Source organism: Triticum dicoccoides, chromosome 4A (assembly GCF_002162155.2).
Source record: "Triticum dicoccoides isolate Atlit2015 ecotype Zavitan chromosome 4A, WEW_v2.0, whole genome shotgun sequence".
In the NCBI taxonomy this organism is placed as follows: Eukaryota; Viridiplantae; Streptophyta; class Magnoliopsida; order Poales; family Poaceae; genus Triticum; species Triticum dicoccoides.
In genome coordinates this window covers 502,517,880-502,544,568 of record NC_041386.1, presented here as the reverse complement: position 1 = coordinate 502,544,568, position 26,689 = coordinate 502,517,880, and the positions used below count along the sequence as shown (strand labels likewise).

The 26,689-nt window shown below is 45.5% G+C and overlaps 1 protein-coding gene and 1 long non-coding RNA gene across 2 annotated transcripts; one reads left to right on the top strand and one right to left on the bottom strand.

Annotated features, from left to right (window-relative positions):
- The first annotated feature begins 17,261 nt into the window (after positions 1 to 17,261).
- LOC119286425 (transcription factor VIP1-like) lies at positions 17,262 to 21,015 on the top strand. Its single transcript, XM_037565802.1, has 4 exons — positions 17,262 to 17,864; positions 18,077 to 18,209; positions 20,227 to 20,311; positions 20,462 to 21,015. The coding sequence occupies exons 1-4, from the start codon at positions 17,350 to 17,352 to the stop codon at positions 20,722 to 20,724; spliced, it is 996 nt and encodes a 331-aa protein (XP_037421699.1). The 5' UTR covers positions 17,262 to 17,349; the 3' UTR covers positions 20,725 to 21,015.
- Positions 21,016 to 22,158: 1,143 nt separating this feature from the next.
- On the bottom strand, positions 22,159 to 23,429 carry LOC119289015. The gene is made up of 3 exons (XR_005141392.1): positions 22,992 to 23,429; positions 22,810 to 22,920; positions 22,159 to 22,611 (listed from the first exon to the last, which is right to left on the bottom strand). It is a non-coding gene; the product is annotated as an uncharacterized LOC119289015 (long non-coding RNA).
- Between the last annotated feature and the right edge of the window lie 3,260 nt (positions 23,430 to 26,689).

The window sequence follows — 26,689 nt, the reverse complement described above, 5'->3', positions numbered from 1 at the left end:
AAAAAATTGCGAATTTTCAAAATTTCCCACATATTTAGTTAATTTTTTGACCCTGGTACTGATCAGAAAATGGCCAGCAGTTCTAAAAATGGAAAATGGGCTGCAATAAATTCCATATGAATTAGAAAATGAGTAAAATTTATAAAAATAATAGCAAATGGGTTGTACACATCACAGATTTCGAGGCTGGCTTGTTTACGCAAGGCTTTGTCAGTGAACACATGATTCTACCAGCAGTTAGTGTTGGATGTCCATCCAACGGCCGACGCGCTTCTTCAATCTCTGATCTTCCTGCTCCAGCCGCCTAAACTAGCGCTGGCGGGACTGCCTGCTCCCTCCTCTTGTGGCCCGTTGTGATGTCGCGCAGGCTTCCCTGGCCCACCATACTCCCTCCGCTGGCCTGGCCGCACGCAATCAACTGCCTCCTTATTACGCGAAAAAAATGATTCCTCCCACTGACATCTGGGGCGCACCGGTTGAGAGGCTGCATGTGGGCCTACTAAGTTGACGCATACACAGAGCTTGTCAACTTAGTCAAAAAACGATTCTAGCAGCAGTAACCATTGCATTTGAATCGAACGGTCCTGCTGCTTCTTCAATCGCTGCTCTTCTTGCACCAGCCGTCCAAACCAGCGCCGGGGAGACCGCCTGCTCCTGCCTCCACTGGCCGGCTGTGCTGCCGATGAGGCCTCATCGCCCCCTACTACTCCCACCGCTAGCCAGGCCCTGCGGCGACGACAGCCTCACACCGCAGCCGAACCAGTGAACCCTCGTACTCCTCTCCGCATGGGCATCCATTGTCGCGTCTTCCCCGGCTCCGCGTCGTCCCCTTCCTAGGCCTCGCCATCGTCCACCGCCATGGTGCTCTCGGCGCGGCGTGGTCAACATGGTCAACGACATTCCATCGGAAGAGTACTGTACGTGGAGAGGCTGACAGCTGGGTCCACGGCCACAGCCCAGTTTTTTGTGTTTTGCCAAGTAAGTCTCTTTGTCAGGCCTTTTAGGCTGCAAATCTTTCAAGACGAGGAGAGCTTTCATTCGACTGGCCGAGAAAATGACCCATCAGTAATGAGAAATGGGTTGTACATTTTTAAAACACATCAAACCGGCAATTAGTTTCAAATATCTTTTCTTCATTTCGAGATTTGAAATTACATTAATTTTTATGCGTGAAGAATTTGTTGGATTTTATATTGATATACATTTATTTTTAAAATCAGTTTGAATGTGAGTCGAAATTTCAGGATTAAAAACAGTTCAGACCGCACCAAAATATGCAAAATTTCGTATAATTTTTTAACCGTGGCCATAATATGGGCTGTAATGCTAACAAAAAGAATATGGGCTCCAAAAAAACCTTAATAATTAGCAAATGGGCTATAAATCATTAGAAATAATGGCAGATGGACTGTATGATGTTTTCCACAGATTTGGGGCTTTCCTAAAAAAAGGTTGACGCACAAGCAGTGACTGTTGGATGGCCATCCAACGGCCGTCGTGCTTCTTCAATCTCTACTCTTCCTGCTCCAGCCGCTCAAACAGGCGCCGGCGGGACTGTCTGCTCCCTCCTCCCCGCGGCCGGCTCTGCTGCCGCGCAAGCCTCACTGCCCCACCATACTCCCATCGCCGGCCTAGCCATCCCTCTACTCACCCACACCTGCTGTTATTCTCTGGCGACGGCAGACAAACCAGTAAACCCTTGTACAGTCGTACTCCCCTCCGCGTGGGAAACAACTGGCGAGTCTTCCCTGCCTCTGTGTCGTTCCCTTCCTAGGTCTCGCCGTCGTCCACCGCCCTGGTGCTCTCGGCGCGGCCTGCTCAATGTGGTCAACGATCGACATGCATCTGAAGTGGACTATACGTGGAAAGGCCGACAGTTGGGTCCACGGCCACACGCAAGGAAATGCCTCCTTATTAGGCGCAAAATAATGATTCCTCCACCTGACATCAGGGACCCACCGAAAGGGCCTCTGTATTTCGCGAAAAAAATGTTACCGCCACTGACAGCTCGGACCCATCAGCTATATCTTCGCACGCAAGGAAGTGCCTCCTTATTACGCTCAAAAAAATGAATACCCCCTGCTAGCTGGGACCCACCTTGGTGGGAGGCTGACTTGTGGGCCTACTAAGTTGACGGGGATGGAGGGCTTTGTTAACTTAGTCAATATGCACGATTCTAGCTCTAGTGACCGTACGATGTCCATCCAACGGCTGTAGTGCTTCTTCAACCTCTAGTCTTCTTGCTCCAGCCGCCCAAACCAGCGCCGGTCGTGCCTCGTGCTCCTGCCTCCCGTGGCCGGCTGCGATGCGGCGCAGGTCTCACCGCCCCCTACTACTCCCACTGTTGGCCAGGCCATCCCTCTACTCACCCACACCCCCTGTTATTCTGTGGCGATGACAGCCTCACACCACAGCGAACCAGTGAACCCTCGTACTCCACTATGCGTGGGCATCCACTGCCACGTCTTACCCGGCTCCGCGTCGTCCCCTTCCTAGGCCTCGTCGTCGTCCACCGCCCTGGTGCTCTCGGCGCGGCGTGGTCAACGTGGTCAAGGAACAACTTCCATCGGACGTGGACTGTACGTGGAGAGGCTGACAGCTGGGTCCATGGCCGCAGCAAGGAAGTGCCTCCTTATTACATGCAAAATAATTATTCCTCCACCTGACAGCGGGACCCACCGGACAGGCCATCGTATTTCGCAAAATAACGTTTCCCCCTAACTGCTGGGACCCACCAGCTACATCTTCGCACGCAAGGAAGTGCGTCCGGGCAAAAAAACGATTCGCCCCCTGACTGCTGGGACCCACCAGCTACATCTTCGCAGGCAAGGAAATGCCTGACAGTCGGGACCCACCTGGTCGAAGCGTACGTAGCGTTGTCATTCTGGTCGCGAACGTGTACGTACATACTGGTCGATGTAGAGGCGTGCACGTGTCGTAGTAGAGACGCGCACGTGTCGTAGTAGAGGCGCACACGTAGCATTTACGCGTACGTACAGCGGTCAGGGTGCAAGAAAGAAAATACGGCCACGTATGTGTACATACGGGCGGGGTCTCGAATGCCTACTCGCGCATACGTACGACCAGGGCTCGTGTACATGGCTCGGTCGGAACGGAGAAACAACGTTGTCGTCGTGTTCATGGGGAGGCAACGAAATGCGTCGTGTTCATGGGGAGGCAATGGAATGCGTCGTGTTCATCGGGAGGGCTTGGACGGAACAGGTGATGGAAACGAGGCCTGGCGTACCGCAGAACGGAGGAAACGGCCTTGTGTTCAATCGGCCACGTTCAAAACGGGATCCTGTTCATCGGGAGGGGTCTGGCGTACCGCAAAATGGAGGAAATGGACCTCCTACAGTCGAAACGGGGATCCTGTTGATCGGGAGGGGTGTAGCGTACCGCAAAACGGACGAAACGGACTTGTGTTGGAGTGCTATGGTCGAAACGGGGGTCCTGTTCATCGGGAGGGGTGTGGCGTACCACAAAACCGGACTCCACGGGATACTGTTCATCTCCACCGTCGACCTCCTCCAGCCTCCACGGGCTCCTGTTCATCCAGCCTCCACGGGCTCCTGTTCCACTGTGCGCTACTCCACCGGCTACTGTTCAACCACCCCTCCACCGTCTACTGTTCATCCAGCCCTCCACACCACGGGGTCCTGTTCAACCACCCCTCCACGGGCACCCCTCCACCGTCTACTATTCATCCAGCCCTCCACACCACAGGGTCCTATTCAACCACCCTCCACCGTCTACTATTCATCTAGCCCTCCACACCACGGGGTCCTGTTCATCCACCCCTCCATCGTTTATTGTTCATCCAGCCCTCCAACACACCACGGGGTCATGTTCATTCAGAGGCAACGCCACCGCTCACTGTTCATCCACACCCCCCCCGGCAACGCTCACTGTTCATCCTATCGATCGGCTTCAGTTAGCAGCAGTAGCGAAGGAATCGCTCGATCGGGTTCAGTTAACAACCATCGATCGATCGCTCGGGTTTAGTAACGCGTAGCCTGCACTGCAATCGCTCGGGTTCAGTTAGAGTCCAACGCCTCGCTCGGGTTCAGTTAGAGCCAACGCCTTGCACACACGCACGTACGTGTACGAGAGAAACGTGCATCGCTCGGCCCCCGACCTCCCACCGTAACCGGGAACTCCCCGAAATTTTCCTCCCCCTTGCTTCTACCACGGTTTTTTCCGTCATGGACGGCCCAAAGAATGTCATGCAGCTGCGTCTCCGGCCCGCCCAGGACGAAAAGCCCATTTTCTGTCATGATTTTTTGTCATAGAAGTAGGATCCCACCACATCTATGATGATACCGGGTTTTGTCACAATTATCGTCATAGAAGTGTCATATGTATGACAGAAAAAAATTCGTTCGGCCCAAAATGTCACGGATGTGTCTTTTTTTTGTAGTGTTTGCAAGATAATAAAGAGCGCATAAATAAAAGCTAGGGGGCTGTTTAGATAAAGACACAACTAAATTTGTTTTAGTAAAGAGTGTTTTGTTACGAGAAAGTTATTTGTCCCTAGGCAATCGATAACTAGACCGATAATCACTATTGCAATTTTATTTGAGGGAGAGGTATAAGCTAACATACTTTCTCTACTTGGATCATATGCACTTATGATTGGAACTCTAGCAAGCATCCGCAACTACTAAAGATCATTAAGGTAAAACCCAACCATAGCATTAAAGTATCAAGTCCTCTTTATCCCATACGTAAACAACCTACTTACTCGGGTTTGTGTTTCAGTCACTCACGCAACCCACTATAAGCGAATCATGAACGTATTGCAACACCCTACACCAGGTATCCCTCACGCTTACGCGACACGGAGAGCACCACAGGACAGCACCAATAATAAAACATGCAACTCAAACCAATCTTGATCATCAAATAGCCCATAGGATAAAACGGATCTACTCAAACATCATAGGATAGCCATACATCATTGGGAAATAATATATAGCGTTGAGCACCATGTTTAAGTAGAGATTATCGCGGGTAAGAGAGAGGTTACACCACTGCATAGAGGGGGGAAGAGTTGGTGATGATGGCGGTGAAGTTGTTGGTGAAGATTGCGGTGATGATGATGGCCACGGCGGCGTTCCGGTGCCACCGGAAGAGAAGGGGAGAGGGGGCCCCTTCGTCTTCTTCTTCCTTGACCTCCTCCCTAGATGGGAGAAGGGTTTCCCCTCTGGTCCTTGGCCTCCATGGTATGGGAGGGGCGAGAGCCCCTCCGAGATTGGATCTGTCTCTCTGTCTCTCTCTGTTTCTGCGTTCTCAGATTCTACCCTTTCACCGTTTTATATATTCCCGGAGATCCGCAACTCCGATTGGGCTGAAATTTAACACGATCTCTATCTGGATATTAGATTTCTTGCGGCAAAAGAAGGGCATCATCCGCCTTACAGGGTGGCCACGAGGGTCAGGGGCGCTCCCCCTGCCTTGTGGCCCCCTCAGGAATCGTCTCACGTGGATTTTTCTTCCCAAAAATCATATATATTCCAAAAAATCTCCGTCAGTTTTTATCCCGTTTGGACTCCGTTTGATATGGATATTCTGTGAAACAAAAAACATGCAACAAACAGGAACTGGCATAGGGCACTGGATCAACATGTTAGTCCCAAAAATAGTATAAAAAGTTGCCAAAAGTATATGAAAGTTGTAGAATATTGGCATGGAACAATCAAAAATTATAGATACGATGGAGACGTATCAACATCCCCAAGCTTAATTCCTGCTCGTCCTCGAGTGGGTAAATGATAAAAAAGATATTTTTTGATGTGGAATGCTACCTAGCATAATCTTGATCACATATCTAATCATGGCATGAATATTAAGATACAAGTTATTCAAAGCAATAGTCTATCATTTGACATAAAAACAATAATGCTTCAAGCCTACTAATAAAGCAATCATGTCTTTTCAAAATAACATGGCCAAAGAAAGTTATCCCTACAAAATCATATAGTCTGGCTATGCTCCATCTTCACCACACAAAATATTCACATAATGCACAACCCCGATGACAAGCCAAGCAATTGTTTCATACTTTTGACGTTCTCAAACCTTTTCAACTTTCACGCAATACATGAGCATGAGCCATGAACATAGCACTATAGGTGGAATACAATGGTGGTTGTGGAGAAAAAAAAGAGAAGATAGTCTCACATCAACTAGGTGTATCAACGGGCTATGGAGATGCCCATCAATAGATATCAATGCGAGTGAGTAGGGATTGCCATGCAACAGATGCACTTAGAGCTATAAGTGTATGAAAGCTCAGACTGAAAACTAAGTGGGTGTACATCCAATTTTCTTGCTCATGAAGACCTCGGGCGTTTGAGGAAGCCCATCATCGGAATATACAAGCCAAGTTCTATAATGAAAATTCCCACTAGTATATGAAAGTGATAACTCAAGAGACTCTCTATATGAAGAACATGGTGCTACTTTGAAGCACAAGTGTGATAAAAGGATAGTAACATTGCCCCTTCTCTCTTTTTCTCTCATTTTTTTATTTTTTTATTTTATTTTTTTTGGCCTTCTCTTTTTTGGCCTTTCTCTCTTTTTTCTCTTTTTTTATTTTTTTATTTTTTATTTTATTTTTTCGTCCGGAGTCTCATCCCGACTTGTGGGGGAATCATAGTCTCCATCATCCTTTCCTCACTGGGGCAATGCTCTAATAATGATGATCATCACACTTTTATTTACTTATAACTCAATATTATAACTCGATACTAGAACAAAGATATGACTCTATATGAATGCCTCCGACGGCATACCGGGATGTGCAATGATCTAGCGTAGCAATGACATCTAAAAACCGGACAAGCCATGAAAACATCATGCTAGCTATCTTACGATCATGTAAAGCAATATGACAATGAATGCTCAAGTCATGTATATGATGACGATGGAAGTTGCATGGCAATATATCTCGGAATGGCTATGGAAATGCCATGATAGGTAGGTATGGTGGCTGTTTTGAGGAAGGTATAAGGTGGGTTTATGGTACCGGCAAAAGTTGTGTGGTACTAGAGAGGCTAGCAATGGTGGAAGGGTGAGAGTGCGTACAATCCATGGACTCAATATTAGTCATAAAGAACTCACATACTTATTGCAAAAATCTATTAGTCATCGAAACAAAGTACTACGCGCATGCTCTTAGGGGATAGATTTGTAGGAAAAGACCATCGCTCGTCTCCGACCGCCACTCATAAGGAAGACAATCAATAAATAAATCATGCTCCGACTTCGTTACAGGTTCACCATACGTGCATGCTACGGGAATCACAAACCTCAACACAAGTATTTCTACTAATCCACAACTACCCACTAGGATGACTCTAGTATCACCATCTTTATATCACAAAACTATTGCAAGGAATCAAACATATCATATTCAGTGATCTACAAGTTTTATGTAGGATTTTATGACTAACCATGTGAATGACCAGTTCCTGACATCTCTCTAAATAGATATAAGTGAAGCAAGAGAGTTTAATTCTTTCTACAAAAAATATGCCCACGCTCTAACAAATATAAGTGAAGCAAAAGAGCATTCTACAAATGGCGGTTTTCTATGTAAAGAGAAACAGGCAATCCAAACTTCAAATGATATAAGTGAAGCACATGAAGCATTCTATAAAGCCATACTCAAAAGATATAAGTGAAGTGAAATGAACATTCTATAAATCAACCAAGGACTATATCATACCAGAATGGTGCATAAAATAAAAAAATGAAAACTAAATATAAAAGACGCTCCAAGATTTACACATGTCACATGAATGAAACGAATCTGAAAACATACTGATATTTGTTGAAGAAAGAGGGGATGCCTTCCGGGTCATCCCCAAGATTAGACGCTTGAGTATCCTTGAATATTTACCTGGGGTGCCTTGGGCATCCCCAAGCTTGAGCTCTTGCCTCTCTTCCTTCTTCTCACATCGAGACCTTCTCGATCATCGAACACTTCATCCACACAAAACTTCGACAAAAAACTCGGTAAGATCCGTTAGTATAATAAAGCAAATCAATACTCTAAGTACTGTTGTAAACCAATTCATATTTTGTTTTTGCAATGTATCTACTGTAATATAACTTTTCCATGGCTTATTCCACTGATATAATTCGATAGTTTCATCAAAACAAGCAAACTATGCATCAAAAACAGAATCTATCTAAAACAGAACAGCCTGTAATAATCTGAACATTCACCATACTTATGATACTTGAAAATTTCTACCAAAATTAGGAAAAATAAAAAAATTGTATATAAAGACACTGCAAAAAGAATCAGAACCATTTGACGTTCCAGCTAAAAATGTAAAATCACGCACTATAGCCGAAGATTCTGTCCTGCACCGTACAAACCATCAAGCAAATGTAAACATCCTAAAGGCAAACCTTAGCACATTATTTTTATAATACAATGCAATTGTACAAGGGGATAATTATTATTTTTGAAAAGTTTCTGTAATCAAGATTCACAAAATTGCCGTGAGCATGAACAAAGTTCAAGGAGCTGTCCCACTTCAACAATGCTTGTCTTTCTCATTTTCACTTTCCTTTTTGAAAAAGTTTTGGGTTTCCCTCTTTATTTTTGTTGTTTTTAAACTATATGAAAGCACTCAACAGAAGTAAATGACTCTCTAAAACTTCTGGGTTGTCTCCCAAGCAAAGCTTTCTTTAAAGCCATTAAGCTAGGCATATAGTGCTCAAGTAATGAATCCACCCGGATACCAGGGTATATCAAAGCCAATTTTAATTAACAATGATTTGTAATTTAGTAGTGAGCACAAAGTAACATATATCATGCAACAACGAAGTCTAACTCTCTAACTATGCATCGGCATGTCATAAAAGAACAATTCATGCACACAAAGTAAAGGCCAGTGCATAGTATAAACAATTTCTTGCAATTTTATCATGTGGGAAGCATAGAGAGGTGGAGATATAGTTCCTCTCTCATAATAATTGCAAGTAGGAGCAGCAAGCACATGCATATTATATTCATCAAAATCATCATGTGTAACGGTAAAAGGCAACCCATCAATATAATCCTTAATAAGGGCAAACTTCTCCGATATAGTGTAGTTGGGAGAATTCAAAAAGCTAATAGGACTATCATGCATGGGTGCAATAGCAACAATTTCATGTTTAACATAAGGAACTATAGCAAGTTCATCTCCATAAGCATAATTCATATTGGCATCTTGGCCACAAGCATAGCAAGCATCATCAAAAAGGGATATTTCAAAAGAATCAACGGGATCATAGCAATTATCATAGCATTCATCCTTCGGTAAGCATGAAGGGAAATTAAACAATGTATGAGTTGAAGAGTTACTCTCATTAGAAGGTGGGCACAGGTGATCAATCCGCTCTTCCTCCTTTTGTTCTTCGCTCTCCTCCTCATCTTTTTCATCCAATGAGCTCATAGTTTCATCAACTTCTTCTTCCATAGATTCCTGTATAGCAGAGACTTTCTCAATAAGTGCATTAATATCGGGATTGTATTCATAATTCTCATAGCAATATTTAAGGATAGCTAAATTTTCAGGTCTATAAACCGGATCATCAAAATCTTCAAACTCTTTAAACATAGATTCAATTTCACAAGCACCCATAAAAGCAACAAATTCTTCTATTTGTTCCACATCATAGTAATCATATATACCATTAGCATAAGAAGCTAAGGTTTTATTATCATTAAATTCGCATAAAAAGGGAAGGTGTGGAGCCTTCATCCTAGAGCAACAAGTATAATCATATCTCAAGCATAGTTGCCTAGCATACCAATTCAATATATGAATTTGATCCCATAATAGTTTTCCTTTTTGTGTCAAGCTGTAATCCCTAAAGTATTCACGTTGATCTAACATTACTCACATTACATAATTGAATGGGGTTTTCTCGGGATTATTAAAGTAGTACATAATATCTTTCACAGAACCAGCATCGAGAGTTTTAGGAGGTTCCCCATCTCCATGAGCAGAAAGTACACCTAATTTTTTTGGTATTTCGTGTTCCATATCCATAACTAAAGATAGAGAACAACTAATAACAGCAAATAAAAATTACGTAGTGATAAAGCAAACAAGCACACACGAGAATATTCACCCACGCTATTGCTCCCCGGCAATGGCGCCAGAAAAAGGTCTTGATAACCCACAAGTATAGGGGATCTGAACAGTTTTCGATAAGTAAGAGTGCCGAACCCAACGAGGAGCAAAAGGCCGAACAAATATTCCCTCAAGTTCTATCGACCACCGATACAACTCTACGCACGCTTGACGTTCGCTTTACCTAGAACAAGTATGAAACTAGAAGTACTTTGTAGGTGTTGTTGGATAGGTTTGCAAGGTCATAAAGAGCGCGAAAATAAAAGCTAGGGGCTGCTTAGATAAAGACACAACTAAATTAGTTTTAGTAAAGAGTGTTTTGTTATGAGAAAGTTATTTGTCCCTAGGCAATCGATAACTAGACCGGTAATCACTATTGCAATTTTATTTAAGGGAGAGGCATAAGCTAACATACTTTCTCTACTTGGATCATATGCTCTCATGATTGGAACTCTAGCAAGCATCTGCAACTACTAAAGATCATTAAGGTAAAACCCAACCATAGCATTAAAGTATCAAGTCCTCTTTATCCCATACGTAAACAACCTACTTACTCGGGTTTGTGTTTCAGTCACTCACACAACCCACTATAAGCGAATCATGAACGTATGCAACACCCTACAGCAGGGATCCCTCACGCTTGCGCGACACGGAGTGCACCATAAGACAGCACCAATAATAAAACATGCAACTCAAACCAATCTTGATCATCAAATAGCCCATAGGACAAAACAGATCTACTCAAACATCATAGGATAGCCATACATCATTGGGAAATAATATATAGCGTTGAGCACCATGTTTAAGTAGAGATTACAGTGGGTAAGAAAGAGGTTACACCGCTGCATAGAGGGGGGAAGAGTTGGTGATGATGGCGATGAAGTTGTTGGTGAAGATTGCGGTGATGATGATGGCCACGACGGCGTTCCGGTGCCACCGAAAGAGAAGGGGAGAGGGGGGCCCTTCGTATTCTTCTTTCTTGACCTCCTCCCTAGATGGAAGAAGGGTTTCCCCTCTGGTCCTTGGCCTCCATGGCGTGGGAGGGGGGAGAGCCCCTCCGAGATTGGATCTGTCTCTCTGTCTCTCTGTCTCTCTCTATTTCTGCGTTCTCACATTCTACCCTTTCACCGTTTTATATATTCTCGGAGATCCGTAACTCCGATTGGGCTGAAATTTTAACACGATCTCTATCCGGATATTAGCTTTCTTGCGGCGAAAGAAGGGTATCAACCGCCTTACGGGGTGGCCAAGAGGGTCAGGGGCGCGCCCCCCTGCCTCGTGCCCCCCTCGGGCATCGTCTCGCGTAGATTTTTCTTCCCAAAAATCATATATATTCCGAAAAAATCTCCGTCAGTTTTTATCCCGTTTGGACTCTGTTTGATATGGATATTCTGCGAAACAAAAAACATACAACAAACAGGAACTGGCACAGGGCACTGGATCAATATGTTAGTCCCAAAAATAGTATAAAAAGTTGCCAAAAGTATATGAAAGTTGTAGAATATTGGCATGGAACAATTAAAAATTATAGATACGACGAAGACGTATCACTACGGCATGAAGGGGCGATGCAGTAGCATCACACTGGCCTGGCTGACGGCAGGGAAGACCTTAGGGCGGCGGTAGGGACCGCGTGCCACACTCGCTACAACCCGAAGGAGTGACGCAGTGGCAGCGCGAGGGGTGGTGCAACCGCGGGGGCGGCCTGAAACGGCAACGTGGACCGCGTGCCACGACGCTACGACCCAAAGGGGCAACGCAACAACATCGTGCGGGTTGGTGCAACTGCGGGGACGACCTCGGGGTGGTGGTGGACCGGGGCTGTGGCACTACAGCCTGAAGGGGCGATGTAGTGACAACGCGCAGGTCGGAGCAACCGCGGGAACGGCCTCTGGACGACGGAGTGGACAGCAATGTCGCGGTGCTATGGCCCGAAAGGGCGACGCAGGTCGGTGCAGCCGCGTGGATAACCACGGGGCGATGCAGTGGCAGTACGTTGCTTGATCGGTGGAGGGGTACGTTGTACTCAGGGACAGGGCGGTGATGGCCGGCGCAGAGAGGCGGGCGGGCAGACGCGTGGGCGACTACCGTGACGAGCCACCGCGTCGCGCGAGGCTGCCGGGTCGAAGAAGAGGCCGGGTGGTCGCGCCGGTGTCGGAGTAGAGGCGCGGGGGTCGATGATGGCAGCGGGCGATGCAAGCCGATCTTAGATTCCCCCCTCCCCCTCCCCCCGGGGACCAATAAAAACGCCGATCAATATGATCAACGGGAGAGAGAAAAACCAGATCATAGGACTGCGAAAATAGACTCTTTAGAGCAGCCGATCAACGCGACCGTCGAACGAACCTAAAGTACGGGCGCCGTGGCCAGACCCCTGGTGGCGATCATGGAGATCGATGCCCCGAGGGCGGCGTGGTACAGAAGCGGCGACGACAGCTTAGGGTTGTGGATTAAGTTAGGTTGATACCATGCATGGCCATTGAAGGCCATGTGCGAGCTGTGCGCTCGCATAGGGCCCCCAAAATCAGGGGGGCAATTAGGGTCCTGATACGTGTATGGACAGTATGAATTTTTTTAGTTTTAGGCTGAAAGTAGTCTCTGTTTGTCGCCTGAAGGCTAAAGCACTCGTCTCGGCCTCCTTGTGGGCTTGGTTCGCTCAAAGGCCTCTAGCCAAACTCTGCCAATCGTCGTCGCTTGGATCGATCCAAGTGCGAACCAATCTGTGGTTGGATGGTTAGAGGGACTATGATATCTCCAACCCATCAGGATTTAAATTCTGGTGCTCGCATTTATTTCTGGATTTATTTCAGGATTTTCGGCGATGCGCATTCAGTGGAAGGAGACGTTTCTATCGATGACGAGGTGTCTACGATGACTTCGTAAAATTTCAAGACGATATGCCGGCTTAGTCTTTCGGCGTTCATAAGGATGAGTGTATGCGCGTGTATATAAGCGCTTGTGTCTGTATTTATGTTAAAAAAAAATCGATCCGAGTGATCGTAAACGAAACGATAGCCCCAGTGCATTACGTGTACGTACGTTTTCGTGAAATCTGCCGTTCCTTATTCCCTAAATAATCGCTTCGCTTTCCATCTCGCCACTGTGCGATCAATCTTTTTGCTTTGACTGAATCGGCGGCTTGGCAGCAATTTCTTTGCAGCCAGGCGACGGGTGGAAGAAGAACTAGACTTGCTAGCGTTGGTTGACACTGCCGCGGTGCCGCCGAATAGAAGACGAACCGGTGCCTCCACGTTCATCCCCTTTCCTCTAATTTTGATACAAACCGCAAAGTTTTATTACAATCTTACTAATATTTTTTGAAACAACTTTTTGTCTAGTTGTTGAAGTTCAGAAGTTGTCGGTCTCACAGATTCAAGATTTTCAATAGTTGCTCGTCACGTCGTCCAAGTCCAAAATCAAGATTCAATCTGATTCTAACTATCTATGCAAGTCACAAGCCTATAATTGATGTGGGTTCATCAGTCCAAATGCATTGATACTATTTTTGTTTGGTTAAAAAACAAAAACAATTATGCATTCTAGTTCTAGAAGAAAGTGTGATTATGGTGCCTTAAAGCGTAAGAAGAAACAGAAGACACATAAATTAGAAGAAGAGTGGAGAATATAAAGACATTGGTGGACTTGAATTGTTTTGTGTGTTTGTTTTCATCCAGGATTTAGTTAAGAAAGATATGGGCCCTGTTGATATTCTTAGACCTCTACCAATGCAATGGTGCTTAGATGAGGTGCTAAGTGCATTAAATATCTTAGCAACTCAACTCTTCAATGCATAGGTGCTTAACTTGTTGTTCCTAAGCACACTTTATTTAATGAGTTAACACCTAAAGTCTTTCATGCATTGGTCAAATTGCTTCATTTAAGTGGTTTGCCTAGATTCTCGCGCTTGGCATTGGTTCTTCCTGGGGTCACCAAAGTGCTCTCTCCCCTCTTTAAATGTTGTGCCATGTCATTTTTTCGCTTATGTGGCATGCTTAGCACCTGTCCATGATGGAGCACTGGAAAGGGCCTTAGTTGTTGATGAAGCACCCCTTCTATCCTAATGCTATTATGGCGTGCAAGATTTTGTTAACAATTCGTGTAACTGTTGCATATGTGGAAATGAGCTTTTCAAAACTCAAGTTGTTGAATTCTACTATGACACAAGAAAGACCCAATGGTTTTGCAACGATAGCACTTAAAAATGATGTCTTGGAGAACATTAATTATGCAGACATAATTGAAGATATCATTTTAAGGAACACGTGACAAATGGCCCTTTTTAATAGAGCAAGAGGTCAGTTTGTTAGTCTTACTCTTTTGCGTTGCTGCTTGAGAATCTACTATATCTAAATAGAAGCCCCCCACTACTTGATTTCTCTGCGTTCTCATGCATCCACGTCACCATAATTATTTTCGACCATTTGATTCTCCATAGATGGCTCAGATCTGCAGCTCGAATTGATCCCGGTGCTTCACGTGGTCGCACCCATTGGGTTGACCCCTCCTTCTTCGACCCCACGGAAGCGGAAGCGCGGAGAAGTGAACCGTCGTCCTCGAGTGGAAACGTCTGTGCAGAATGAATCCCTCGCCGTCTCCCATTCATCATCCCTTCTCTCCCCAACGACACAAAACCCCATGCGGGGACGGACGCAGCAGAACGCAGTTTCATCTAGGGTTTGTGGCCATTGTCTGGGGTAGAATCGACGGCTACGGCGGCGATGGCGCGGCAAGATCGCAAGGCGGTCGATATAGAGGATGAGAGGAGCCGCAGTTCAGCCACGTCAACAAGCTCATCAACATCCGTGAGGGCAAGCTGGAGCCGCAGTTCAGCTCCGAGTTCTCGTGGTTCTCTACAGGTAAGTTGCCTCTCTCCCTCCTCCCTCTGGCCATGCCTAGGCTGGCCCGATTGGATCTGATCTAGGGTTTGCAGACGCCCCATGTTTATCTCTTTTTGTGGCGCAACATGATATACAAACAGCACCAAGAGCCCTTCATTTTCTTTCTTAAATTTGCCAAGCCAAAGGAGAGGCCACCCTTTGATTCTATCCTTTGGGCCACCCGCTTCTATTTACATTTTCGCTACTTGATTACCAACTAGGAAAGCATCCGCTGCTTCTATGCGATATGTATGGGGATGATCTGTATGCTATGATCAAAGTTTCAATTCATTTTTTCACATGGCCTTTCCCATATGGAGACTGCATTGAGTGGCAGCGATCTGAATGACTCCCAACCCACGAAGCAGCGTGGATGCCAAACATCACATGATTGAATGCCCGATGGTCATGGTACGATCTGGTAGGTCCGTGCCCTATTTCGACTCTACTATTATATTTTTTTAGGTTGCTTTTCGGCATATGTTTTTCTTAATATATTATTGTTGGTGCATTTTTATAGAATTGTTTTTTGATCTTGCGGCAAATACTCTATGTTCGGCATGTAGATTACTGGAATCCATTCTCCGTCAATTTGTTACTGATATTATCTCATCAAAAATCTTGCCTATCAGGCCTAATACACAATTCTATCATTTGTTCCCCTGTTAAAGGAGAACGTAACTTTCTTGCAAAAGAATCATTTTTTCATGTGCTATCTTCTGAATACACTACTAAGCGAGTTGAGACTAAGTTTTCCCCTCCTAATTATGTGGTTGTGTCTCTTCTCTCCTGTACCCATTTCACATTTTTATCCATTCCTTTATTTGTATCGTCTTTATCTCACATTTTTATTCGATAATTTTCACTTTTAGAGAAAAAGCTTGAAGCAAGGGCCCATGTATACCTGAGCGTGTGTGTTAACCAAGATGTACATATAATCTTTCAAGCTAGCACAAACTTCATGTGTTTATTTGTTTTATTGAGTTATATATATGATGATATATTGATATGAAAATAACCAAATTATGAACATTCTTCGCCATGTTTGCCAGACACGAAACTACTACAGGGTCTGTTGTTATATAATACTAATTCCAGTTACTAACAATTACCCGTTGTTAATGTGTGTTTCATCTGACATTTCATGCTAACATGCTTAGAAAAAGTAATGCTATCCCACACCAATGTTCCGCAGCAACGCGTGGAGCATCATCTAGTTTTCTAAACATTGTACTACTAAATAACTTAAGTTTGAATGGTATAATTAAGTGATTATGCTTGAGTTATATTGGGCCCCATTTTGTTTTTTTTGCAGCTGGGCCCGAATTTCTAGAGACGGCTCTGATACCATGTAAAAGGAATAGAGAGAAGATTGATGTAATATGTATTGCTTGAGCCTTGTAGGCATATATATATATATATAAATACATAATCTATTTAAAATACAAGATAAGATAGAATAAATCATATCCTATCTTTTCTAACTAATCACGATACTCAACAGAAGCTACTACCGCCACAACCAATGATGCATAGCTTGAACAATACTAATCCGAAATTCGTAAAAGGGGGGTAGTAAACTGCAAACAATATAACACTGCAGGTTGAAATATTTAAAAATTATTAAACCGAAAGCCCTCTTGGCAGTTGGCACGTACCCTTGCTGCCGATGCCAAGGCGTCCGTCCGTGGAGACCGACAAGCCAGCAGCAAAACGCACGGACCCTCCCGGCAATCACCAGAACGCCACGTACACCCGCTAGCCCCCAAGCCGCTGGGGCCCACATGTCATTAATTTTCAAGTAAAGCGCAAGGAACAGCCAAACAGCGACCGCACAGCGACAGGGGGCGCTCTTTTTCTCGGAACCACGCGGCGCTCCTTCCACGGCCAACGCAGAGTTACCGTTTCGCCCCTCACCCACCTCTTCCCATACACCAGCCTCATGCACCAGAGACACATCGCGCCGTCGGTACCACGGGCACATTCGCGCCCTCTGGCAGCACCGTCGTAGACCGGGTTCAGTCAAACGTCGGTGCCCCCCGAGGGGAATTACTGCCACTTCACACCGCCGGATATTCTTCCCCTCCCTGCACCCACCGCACAAGCCATACGCCGTATCAACCGTGCACTCAACCTCGTGATGCGCGCGTGTACCGTCCAGTTCATGCACCGTGTCCACGCCGAACCGAGGCGCAGCCTCCGCCTTCCTCCACACTTTGACTCTTGTACCAGCCCCCCACCTCGAGCTCCCCCGACGCATACGCCCACCCGCATCTACTCCCCCTCCGGCTCCGAGCGAACCACGTGCCGACCGGACCTTGACCGCCGCCATGGACCCGCGCTTCCCGCCGCCGGCGCCGTCCTCTGCTGCCGCGGGTGCGCCGCGCGGCCACCGGCGGGCCCACTCCGAGACCTTCATCCGGTTCCCCGACGCGGACCTGCTGCTCGACCCGGACAGCGACTTCTCCTTCTCCGACCTCGACTTCCCCTCCCTCTCCGACGACTCCCCCGCCGTCTCCTCCGACCCCACCCCGCCTCCTCCGCCGCTGCCGCCGCAGCAGCAGGGGGCTGCCGCGTCCCCGGCGCCGGCGCCGCGGCCGCCCGGTGGCGGGGGTGCGCATATGAGGAGCCTCTCGCTCGACGCCGCCTTCTTCGACGGCCTCGCGCTGCAGGGGGGAGGCGGAGGCGGAGCTGGGCATAAGAGGAGCGGCTCCATGGATGGAGCGAGCTCGCCGTCCGACGGCGAGTCTGCGCTGTCCGGTGGGCTGCCGGACTACGCCAAGAAGGCCATTCCCGCGGAAAGGCTCGCTGAACTCGCGCTCCTCGACCCCAAGCGCGCTAAGAGGTGAGGTCCTCTTCAGCTCTTCCCCTTTCGCTTTATCCGTGGAGCGAAGCTTGATAGATCCAAAAGGTAGTTTGCTGCTAGTTCTAGTGCCCTGCGTTACTGACATCCAGCTCCTTGCTCGTGCTGCCTAATTTTGAGTTTCCAGGGTGTCCTGTGGTTCAGTCGAGTTATATTTTAGGTGTGGTTTCATGGCGGTAGTCTCTGGTATGCAGGATTCTGGCCAACAGGCAGTCGGCCGCGAGGTCCAAGGAGAGGAAGATCAAGTACACCGGCGAGCTGGAGAGGAAGGTGCAGACGCTGCAGACAGAGGCGACAACGCTCTCTGCACAGCTCACGCTTCTTCAGGTGTGTATAATTGATCTGTGTTGTTTGTAGTCCATAAACCGCAAAGTATGGCAGCATGATTGCTTGAGCCAAACCTAATTAATTGACTAGCTGAAGCCAATATTCTGTCTGATCAGTCTACATTAGTTGGTTGCTTTCCTTAATTGTTGGACAAGTGTGGAAGCTGCATTGGTAACACTAATATGGACCTGACTAATTCAAAGCTTGCGTCCTGAAAGAAGCAACCAGGATAAACAAACGATTGCCTTCGCTTACAACTTCTTGTCATACTGCTTTAATATCTTAACTTATCTGTTCCCCTCATGAACAATTCTCATTACTACAGTTGTTGACATTTCTATGAGCATTTCCTTTAAAAAACAGTACTAGCTATTTTCTCTTCTTAGAGTTAATAAGGACATTCTCTTTTTTTATTCTCCGAAGGGAATTTTGTAAGATTACATTTCAATACTGTCCACTTTTATTTTATTATATCTGAGGGTCACAACATATACTGGGTCCGAGATGATGTGTTACCCTCTGTTTTCTGATTCTCATCTTCCATTCAGTGAAGATTGTGTATTTTGACCCCACCACTTAGTTGTTTCCAATTGTTGAATTGGTAGAGCTTTTGATAATTGATTGTTCAAGTGTAGTGGACGGCATGATCCTAATGAGTTTAACTCTCCGTTTGATAGTTAGTTTACACATATTGCTGTCTGTCACTACGAAATACAAATATCAATTCTGCTTCCTGAGGACTCACCATTTTGTTATCAACTTGTTTTCTTGCTTGTCTCACTTTTGCTTGTTATAGTATATAGATCTTAGGATGCATCCACACACCTTTAATGAATGTGTAGGATAAAATTTTATCATAATTATGTTGAAAGCTTCCTGGCCACGCTGAAGCTATAAACTTATCAGTCTATGTGAAGAAAACTTGTTGCACTAGGTTAGCTCCCCAAGGTTAATTTGTTGTTTTTATGGCAATCGATAAAAAATATCGTGAATCAAGTACTTCTCTACCTGTATATACTGCCTATTTTCTTTTTGTTTGAATTCTTTCCTTACTGGAGAGGGGCCCGGGGCTGGAAGAGAAGAACCTTACAATACTACTCCCTCCATCCCAAAATAAGTGTCTCAAGCTTAGTACTCCCTCCGTCCCAAAATTCTTGTCTTAGATTTGTCTAGATACGGATGTATCTAACACTAAACGTAACTAGGTACATCCGTATTTAGACAAATCTAAGACAAGAATTTTGGGACGGAGGGAGTAAATTACATGAGCATGTAGTGGATTTCCTGTATAGCCCTTGAATAGCTAACTGTTGATTTCTAGTTACACACAGATATTGTTAAGGGAAACGTATGACACGTGTACATATAAATGAATGCTCTGGAGCATAAAAAGCTAGGAACGCAAACAGACACGTCCGCGTTGTCCGCCTACGTCCGCGATGGCAGGAGAGGAACTAATGTGTTGTTGCTTTAATAGTGATGCTGCTTTAATTATATGCTTGCGGATGCTATGCGGACACTGTCCGCCTGCATCCCTATAAAAATCTGGTCCTGTAGTTGATGTGACTACTAGATGATTTGTTGCACCCAAAAGTAGGTGGGATAATGCAGGCGCCTCTGCTTGATGGCTGGTCATGTCAAAAACAGGGGAAGTGATGCTCTATTTGAAAGCTAATTTGATTGAAGATGTTGGAACCAAATGGGTGGTGTTAGGGTGAAGCTTTGGCTTGGTGGGCAGGGAGATAGTAACAGAAGATTCATCTTTTTCTCTAGAAAGTTTGGCCAGTGCTGAACATCTTATTTACGCTGGAAAAAGAAATATGGAAGCGAAAAAGATTTATTAAGACCTGATCCATAATCAATACTAATAAAAGTTTGTAGTAGAGCTAGTGAACTTTGTATTCTTGGTAATGCTATTTTCTGAGTATGACGACATCAAATTTATCAGGACTGTGATAACCAATATTTTGTTGCATCATCTTACAGTCTCTGTGTTGAATTTTTTTTTGTAACCCAGAGGGATACTTCCGGTTTAACTGTTGAGAACAGAGAGCTCAAACTCCGGTTGCAGTCCATGGAAGAACAAGCCAAACTTCGAAATGGTATGCCCTAGTCTTGTTTTCGAAGTTTGCTAGTCTTTGTAATATATAGGCTCAGAACAAAAACCATCGTCTTCCCTGAACATTTAAGGCATCTGAGGGTCGACCAGTGATCAATCAGTCACCTTGTGACCATGTATCTGTTCCGTGCAGCTCTGAATGATGCCCTGAGAGAAGAAGTCCAGCGGCTTAAGATAGCGGCAGGTCAAGTTCCAAACATGAATGGAAACCCCTTCGGCGGAGGGTTGCAGCAGCATCAGCAACAGCAGCAGCAGATTCCGAACTATTTCTCGCAGCAGCAGATGCACTACCAAGGTCATCAGCATCACCACCCCCAAAACCACTCCCAGAATTCTTCGAATGGAGGCCAGTCGCTGAGTGGTCAGTCTCTAAGCGACTCCATGGATTTCATGTGAGGAGTCTCTGGGCAACCTCGGGGCGCATACCGACCACAGTTCGGTAGTTGTAAAGATAACTGATGTATACTGTATGCACATGAATCATTCGTAGGGTAGCTAGATGTTCTTTGTACCATTAATCAAGAAAATTCATCCGTGTGTGTCGCAGTTGATCATCTCTCTTTCTTTTGGGGTTCATGCATGCCTTAGCCTGAAGTCTGAACGAACCATGCTTGACATGTTGCCTGTAGTTGTCACCCTGTAAAGGTGTTATAGTGAATGGAATGGTTTCTGGTTGGAAGTCTTGAATTTTTATGGTTTCCGGTTGGTGAGTCGTCGACTGGCGGTGCATACAAAGATTTTAGCTACCGGTTTAGGGGAAGTACCGGTAGATTTGACTGCCGTGGGTACTGCCGGTAACGGCAGTTTTACTGTCCAAGAAAAGTATATGCAAAATTCAACTGGCTTTGTCTAAATTGTCAAATTCCTTTCACATCTGCTTGAAATGTTTAAGGTGTGCGGTTGGGCTATCTCACTCGCCTGACGGAACAAAGACCATATGTCGGGAACTGATGTGATGAATGATGTGTATCCACCTGCAAACATCTGTTCGTCCAGTGTCCACTTTTCTCTCGTGCCTTTCGGCGCGGAAACTAACACTGCCTGGAGACACCTTGTCCCTTTCGCGTTTTTTTAGGTGCCTTGTTGTTTTCTTCTCTCTTTTTTTTCCCTGAGAAAACTGTGTTATACTGTATTACTAGATCATCGATGGCGCGCGTTGCTGCGCCCGTCTATTTTTCGTTGAAATAATAGGAATCTCATAAATATAAGAGAAATGAAACATAGAAATTCAATTACATAAAGTATATCATTCAGTAATCAAAAAAGGATATTCTTATGCTAATGTATTAGGCAGTTGTGACAACTGATAGTATTCTCATAGACAGTTTAAGATAAATGAAACAAAGAAATTCAATTACATAAAGATATGTTGTATCATTACATATAATTACACAGTATTCTCATAGATATGAGATAAACTTAATGTAGCACACATTTTACATGAAAATATGAAATGAAACTGCAAAAGTTACAGAAATCAAGTAGCCAAGATGTGCAAGAACCAATGAAATATTTTGGAGGCGAAGCCAAAATGAAATAGGAGCGAAAAAGCATCTCTCGACAGATCAAAACATACATTATCTTCCATACTTGCTAACTACTTACATCGGATGATTCATAAGCATCAGAAATTTAAAGAAAGAAAAACATACATGTGATATCCACATATTCATGTAGTGCAGCTTCTTAAGAGCCTTCGTTCTAAGGTCAAAAGCTTCTGAAAAGCCTACGATTATCTAAATTTCTCGTAAGTGGCAGATATGAAATTTGCTTCAAAAAAATCACAATTAAGAGTCTATAGTACAGCTCGAGCAAAAACCAGTGGTTCAGTATAGAATCATGAAATAAGAGTACCCTTGCTGAAGATACAGTCAAACAAAAAGTAGTGTTGCTGAATCAATGGTCCAGTTTAGAGTTAACATATGTACTGGCAGTACCTCAATAACCAAGCATCATCTGCAGCAGCTGAACTGAACGTTTGTGAATAGACAACTTATAATTATACATGAGGAAGCAAATCTGCATGAACTCTCCCAGCGGGAACTATGAAATTTTACAGATTAAGTGATCATCTCCCAGGGAATACGTATAGAAAGAACACATCAGCTCCACCATGACTCAGTGCTTGGAATCTGTTTCAACTCTCCTGACCTGGTGTTCAATTAATTAAGAAATACCAGCTTAAATTCGTTCTTTGCATCCCAAGAAGATGTGCTTGGAATCTGTTTCAACCCTCCAGACCTGGTGTTTATAGTCTCTGAAGATTTGTACCTACTTGTAAACCTTCGTTGGCGTAACATGTAGAGAAACAGAAGAAAAAAATCAGGAGAAACTTAATAAAGGCCAATAACAGGGCAACTTGCTACCCAAACGAGAGAGACAGAAGAGATGGGGTTGTGAGATCTGGTTAGAGGTCTCAGGAAAAGATGGACGCAGTTGAGAAGCAGAAAAGGAATAGCTAGAAAAAAAACTCAGTCTCACCCTATTATTTCCCCCATCTCTCTTGCCGCTGATCACTGCTCTACCATGAACAGTAAAGCCGTCAGGCGTGGCCACCATGCTGCAACGAGAAGGTGCTCGCGAAAAGATATGCTGCCGGAGTGGAAAGCGTGAGCGTCTGAGCGAAGAGTGGTAGGGAAGGAAGAAGAGTTATGTAGACGTACTTGCACCACTCGGCGCCGGAAAGGATCAGCACATCACTCGCCATGAATGGGCGCTCAGAAAATGAAGTATAACGGCCGAAGTATAATTGCGTCTTTCAAGTCTCAATGGAGCAGTTTCCATCAGATGAGGCGTCGGCCATCGCCCGCGTCCCTCCCTCGTACTCCACCTTGCAGGTAGATTGCCTGCCTCGGCTCGATGGAGCGGCCCTTTAGTCACCCTCATCGCACGCGTCCGCTGGATCCCCACCCGCACCACACATCTGCTGGATTTCCTTGGGCGCATCGGCTGGATTCAGCGGAAAGGATCTTGGTCAGAAGACCAATCGCCCGCATCATGCGCTCGTCGATTGGATCCCCTCGCAGGATCTCCTCCTCTCCACGGGCGCTGGATCCACTCTCTGTCGCACGACTAACCCGTTTCGTGCTGTGTCGAGCGAACAGTTTTTTTCCGGATATAAGGCAACACGTCGTTGGTCCGTCGTCGGTTACCCAAATGGGCTTGTATAGCAGCCCGTAGAAGCCCAATTAACGACAGGCCTCCGAAAAGGTCTCCAGAATAGCAGCCTATCAGGACAGCCAGCCCAAATCGCGGTAAACTATCCTTAGAGAAAGATCTGATGGCTAGAAACTGATCAAACACGAAATCCGATGGCCAGAAACATTAGGGGCGTGAGAGAGCTCGCTTTAGGCTCAATTTTACTGTCCTTAATACCTATTATTATTATTATTATTATTATTATTCTATAGCTACACCTAATATTAACGCCGGCCAGTCTTGTTGGTGCTTGGAGCAAACCATATGAAGGGGTCACCTATTCCTTGATCATGGAGGCGTTATCACCAAGAGAAGGTGTGATCTTTGCAAGTCTACGAGGCTTAACATATGTGATAATGGATACTGACTATCTTATGTTGGTCAACCTCTGAAACACTCATCGGTCGCCACAATTATCATTCAGTTGTGGCACCGGAGAGCTATCTTCATCTTTTCTAGTTTTTGTTATTCAACATGTATCTTGATCAACAAACTTACTAGGTCATCTTTGTGCTAAGCGTGCTTGTACGCTGATGGTCACCGATAGCTGGCTAGACTTTGTACCTTAGTTCATCATCACCAGCCTCATTGTTGACTGCTCGAGGACCGCCTTTGTTGAATAAAACTCCCAAAGTTCCCGCATTTTTATTAAAGTAGGACACGACTCGTTAGATCTGGGTTGATCGAGCAGTCGAGCCGTGGCCACTCGTCTCATCCAGACAACATGTTTTTTTGAAGAATTTAGGTTTTTTTTTGGAGCAACCAATGAAGGAGTACTTTTTCAAGAGCCCATGCGAGGGTCACTTGCGGTGAATTGAGAGTGCCCATTTTTCGTGCTCTGAGCGCTCCCTTTGAATTTTTCTACTTTTTATTTTTCGCACGCGTTTTTGTCTTTAGAGATGTTTTTTTTTCTTTTTTCGGCTTTTCGGTTTACCACTGGTCTTTCTTAGCTTTTGGACAAAAAATTCAGGGAAAATTATTTTTGCGTGAAAAAACACGTTTTTTTTTCTTCCGCGAGAATCACGGACGTGTCTCTCGAAAATGAAAAAAATGCATTTCTATTTTACTTTGATGGTCATGCCTCTTGGAAATTAAAAAAAAACACGTTTTTCCCTTCCGCGAGAGGTATAGATTTGCTTCCACTAGAGACACGACCGTGCCTCTTTATGAATTTTGATTTTGCTGACCACATTGAAACGAAAAAACATGTTTTTTTCTCTTCCGTGAGAGGCACAGATTTACATCTCATGAAAGTACGGATTTGCTTCCGCGAGATGCATGGTCGTGCCTCTTTCAAGAAAAAAAACACATTTTTTATCGTTTTCGAGAGAGGCACAGATTTGCTTCCGTGAGAGGCACGGTCGTGCCTCTCTTGAAAATAAATAAAAAACATGTTTTTTATCGTTTTCGAGAGAGGCACGGATTTGCTTTCGTGAGAGACATGGTCATGCCTCTTGAAAACATTTTTTTCTTCCGCGAGAGATACGGGTTTCTCATGGAGGTAAGTATTTGCTTTCGCGAGAGGCACAGTAAACGCGCATTGGATTTGATTTTTTCATTCGGTTTTTTCCATGAAAAAAAGGTTGATCAAACCTATCAACATGGGATCTATTTTTAAAGATCTCGATGCAAGGAATCCAATGATAAAAATAGTTTGAGATTTGAATGCACTGTTTAGAAGATAAAAATATTTTGAATAAAACAGATCTATGAGAAAGAAAAAGGGAAACGTTTATACACGGCGCACCGGCCGAACCATTGCGCCGGACGCGCGCGACGCGTTCGATGAAGGAGCGATCCTGTGGCCCAGTGCGCTCGTCCCTCTGTAGGCCCACCTTATCCCCTCTTGGTTGTCTTCCTCCTCAACCCGTCTCCTTCTTTTTTGCATCTTCATGGCCTGCTCTCAGCCATGGACGTGACACCCTCAAGCTTGACCTTCCCCCTCCTGTATCTCTACCTCCCCACCAGAACCACGGTTTTGCACGCCCTCACCACCGCTGCTGCACGGCCCACCCCTGCTGCTACTCCAAGCATTCCTTGTCGGGCTTTTGCAGCCGGCGACGGTGCTGCGAGCGATGACCTTTTTCTTGCTTCTACCGAGCAGCGGCTGTGAAACGAGACTAGGGCGGTGCTGCAACCGGCAACGTTGGAAGCTACAACCGGCTTTGGTGAAAGCTACAACCAAAGAGTAGAAAATTGGAACCAGCGACAAAAAAGCTACAACCACCTATACGAGTGTTACAACCATTGACAAAAAAGCTTCAAGCCTATATAGAAAAGCTTCAACCATCAACGGGGAAAGCTTCAACCAGCCACTATCAACTGAAAAAGCTGCAACCGTTAAGAAAAAAGCTTCAACCTTAGGTGAAAAAAGATTCAATCAAAAGACATACAAAGTTTCAACCGGGCACTGCAAGACGAAAGAAGTTGCAACCGTTTACAAAATAAGCTTCGATCGTAGTTGAAAAAAGCTTCAATCAACATGATGAAAAGCTTCAATCTGTGAAAAAAGCTTCAACCACCATGAAAAAAGCTTCAACCGGCGTGATAAAAAGCTTCAACCAGCATGCCAATGATGCGAGCGGCGGCGTTGAGAGCTGCGGTCGGCGACACGACAGTGCAGCGACGGGGTGTGCTAAGACTGGCGGTTGCTTAGGTGCCGCAAGAACAGAGGGCATCGGCGTGCTTCAAGGTGGCATCCTTTTCTGCTACAAGGGGAGTGACGGCTTCCTGCTGGACCGACGGCGACGAGGACGGCGACGAGAACGGCGAGCGCATCCAGCAGCGTGGGGCGGCGGAGGGAGGAGGTCCAAGTGAGGGCGTGGTGACCGGCGGCCGGCAGAACATCTAGACAGCAGGAGCTGCGCGCGAAGAGGAAGAAAGAGATGGGAGAAGTCAACGCGAGCAGATCGAACGGCTAAGACTTGTTGTATCGGGCGGCTGGGACGCAACCGGTTAAACTGTTGGGCCGACGCGCCGGCGCCTAGCACGCGCCAAAGAAGAACTCTCAGATGCGACAAGTTACACCAATGCAATGAGCCACCTAAAACTGCCCGACGAATACAACGGCCACGATGAGACCGCCGTCGCAACTAATACTACGGCCCATCTAAAACAGCCAATCCCCACCCCCGCCTCAGCTTACCGATGCGACCCCTCCAAA

What these genes read in the sequence shown, in the direction of transcription:
- LOC119286425 (XM_037565802.1), top strand. Translation starts at nt 17,350, where the DNA reads ATGGACCCGCGCTTCCCGCCGCCGGCGCCGTCCTCTGCTGCCGCGGGT. An exon ending in CACAGCTCACGCTTCTTCAG is followed by an intron (nt 18,210 to 20,226) that starts GTGTGTATAATT and finishes TTTGTAACCCAG; the next exon opens with AGGGATACTTCCGGTTTAAC. An exon ending in ACAAGCCAAACTTCGAAATG is followed by an intron (nt 20,312 to 20,461) that starts GTATGCCCTAGT and finishes TGTTCCGTGCAG; the next exon opens with CTCTGAATGATGCCCTGAGA.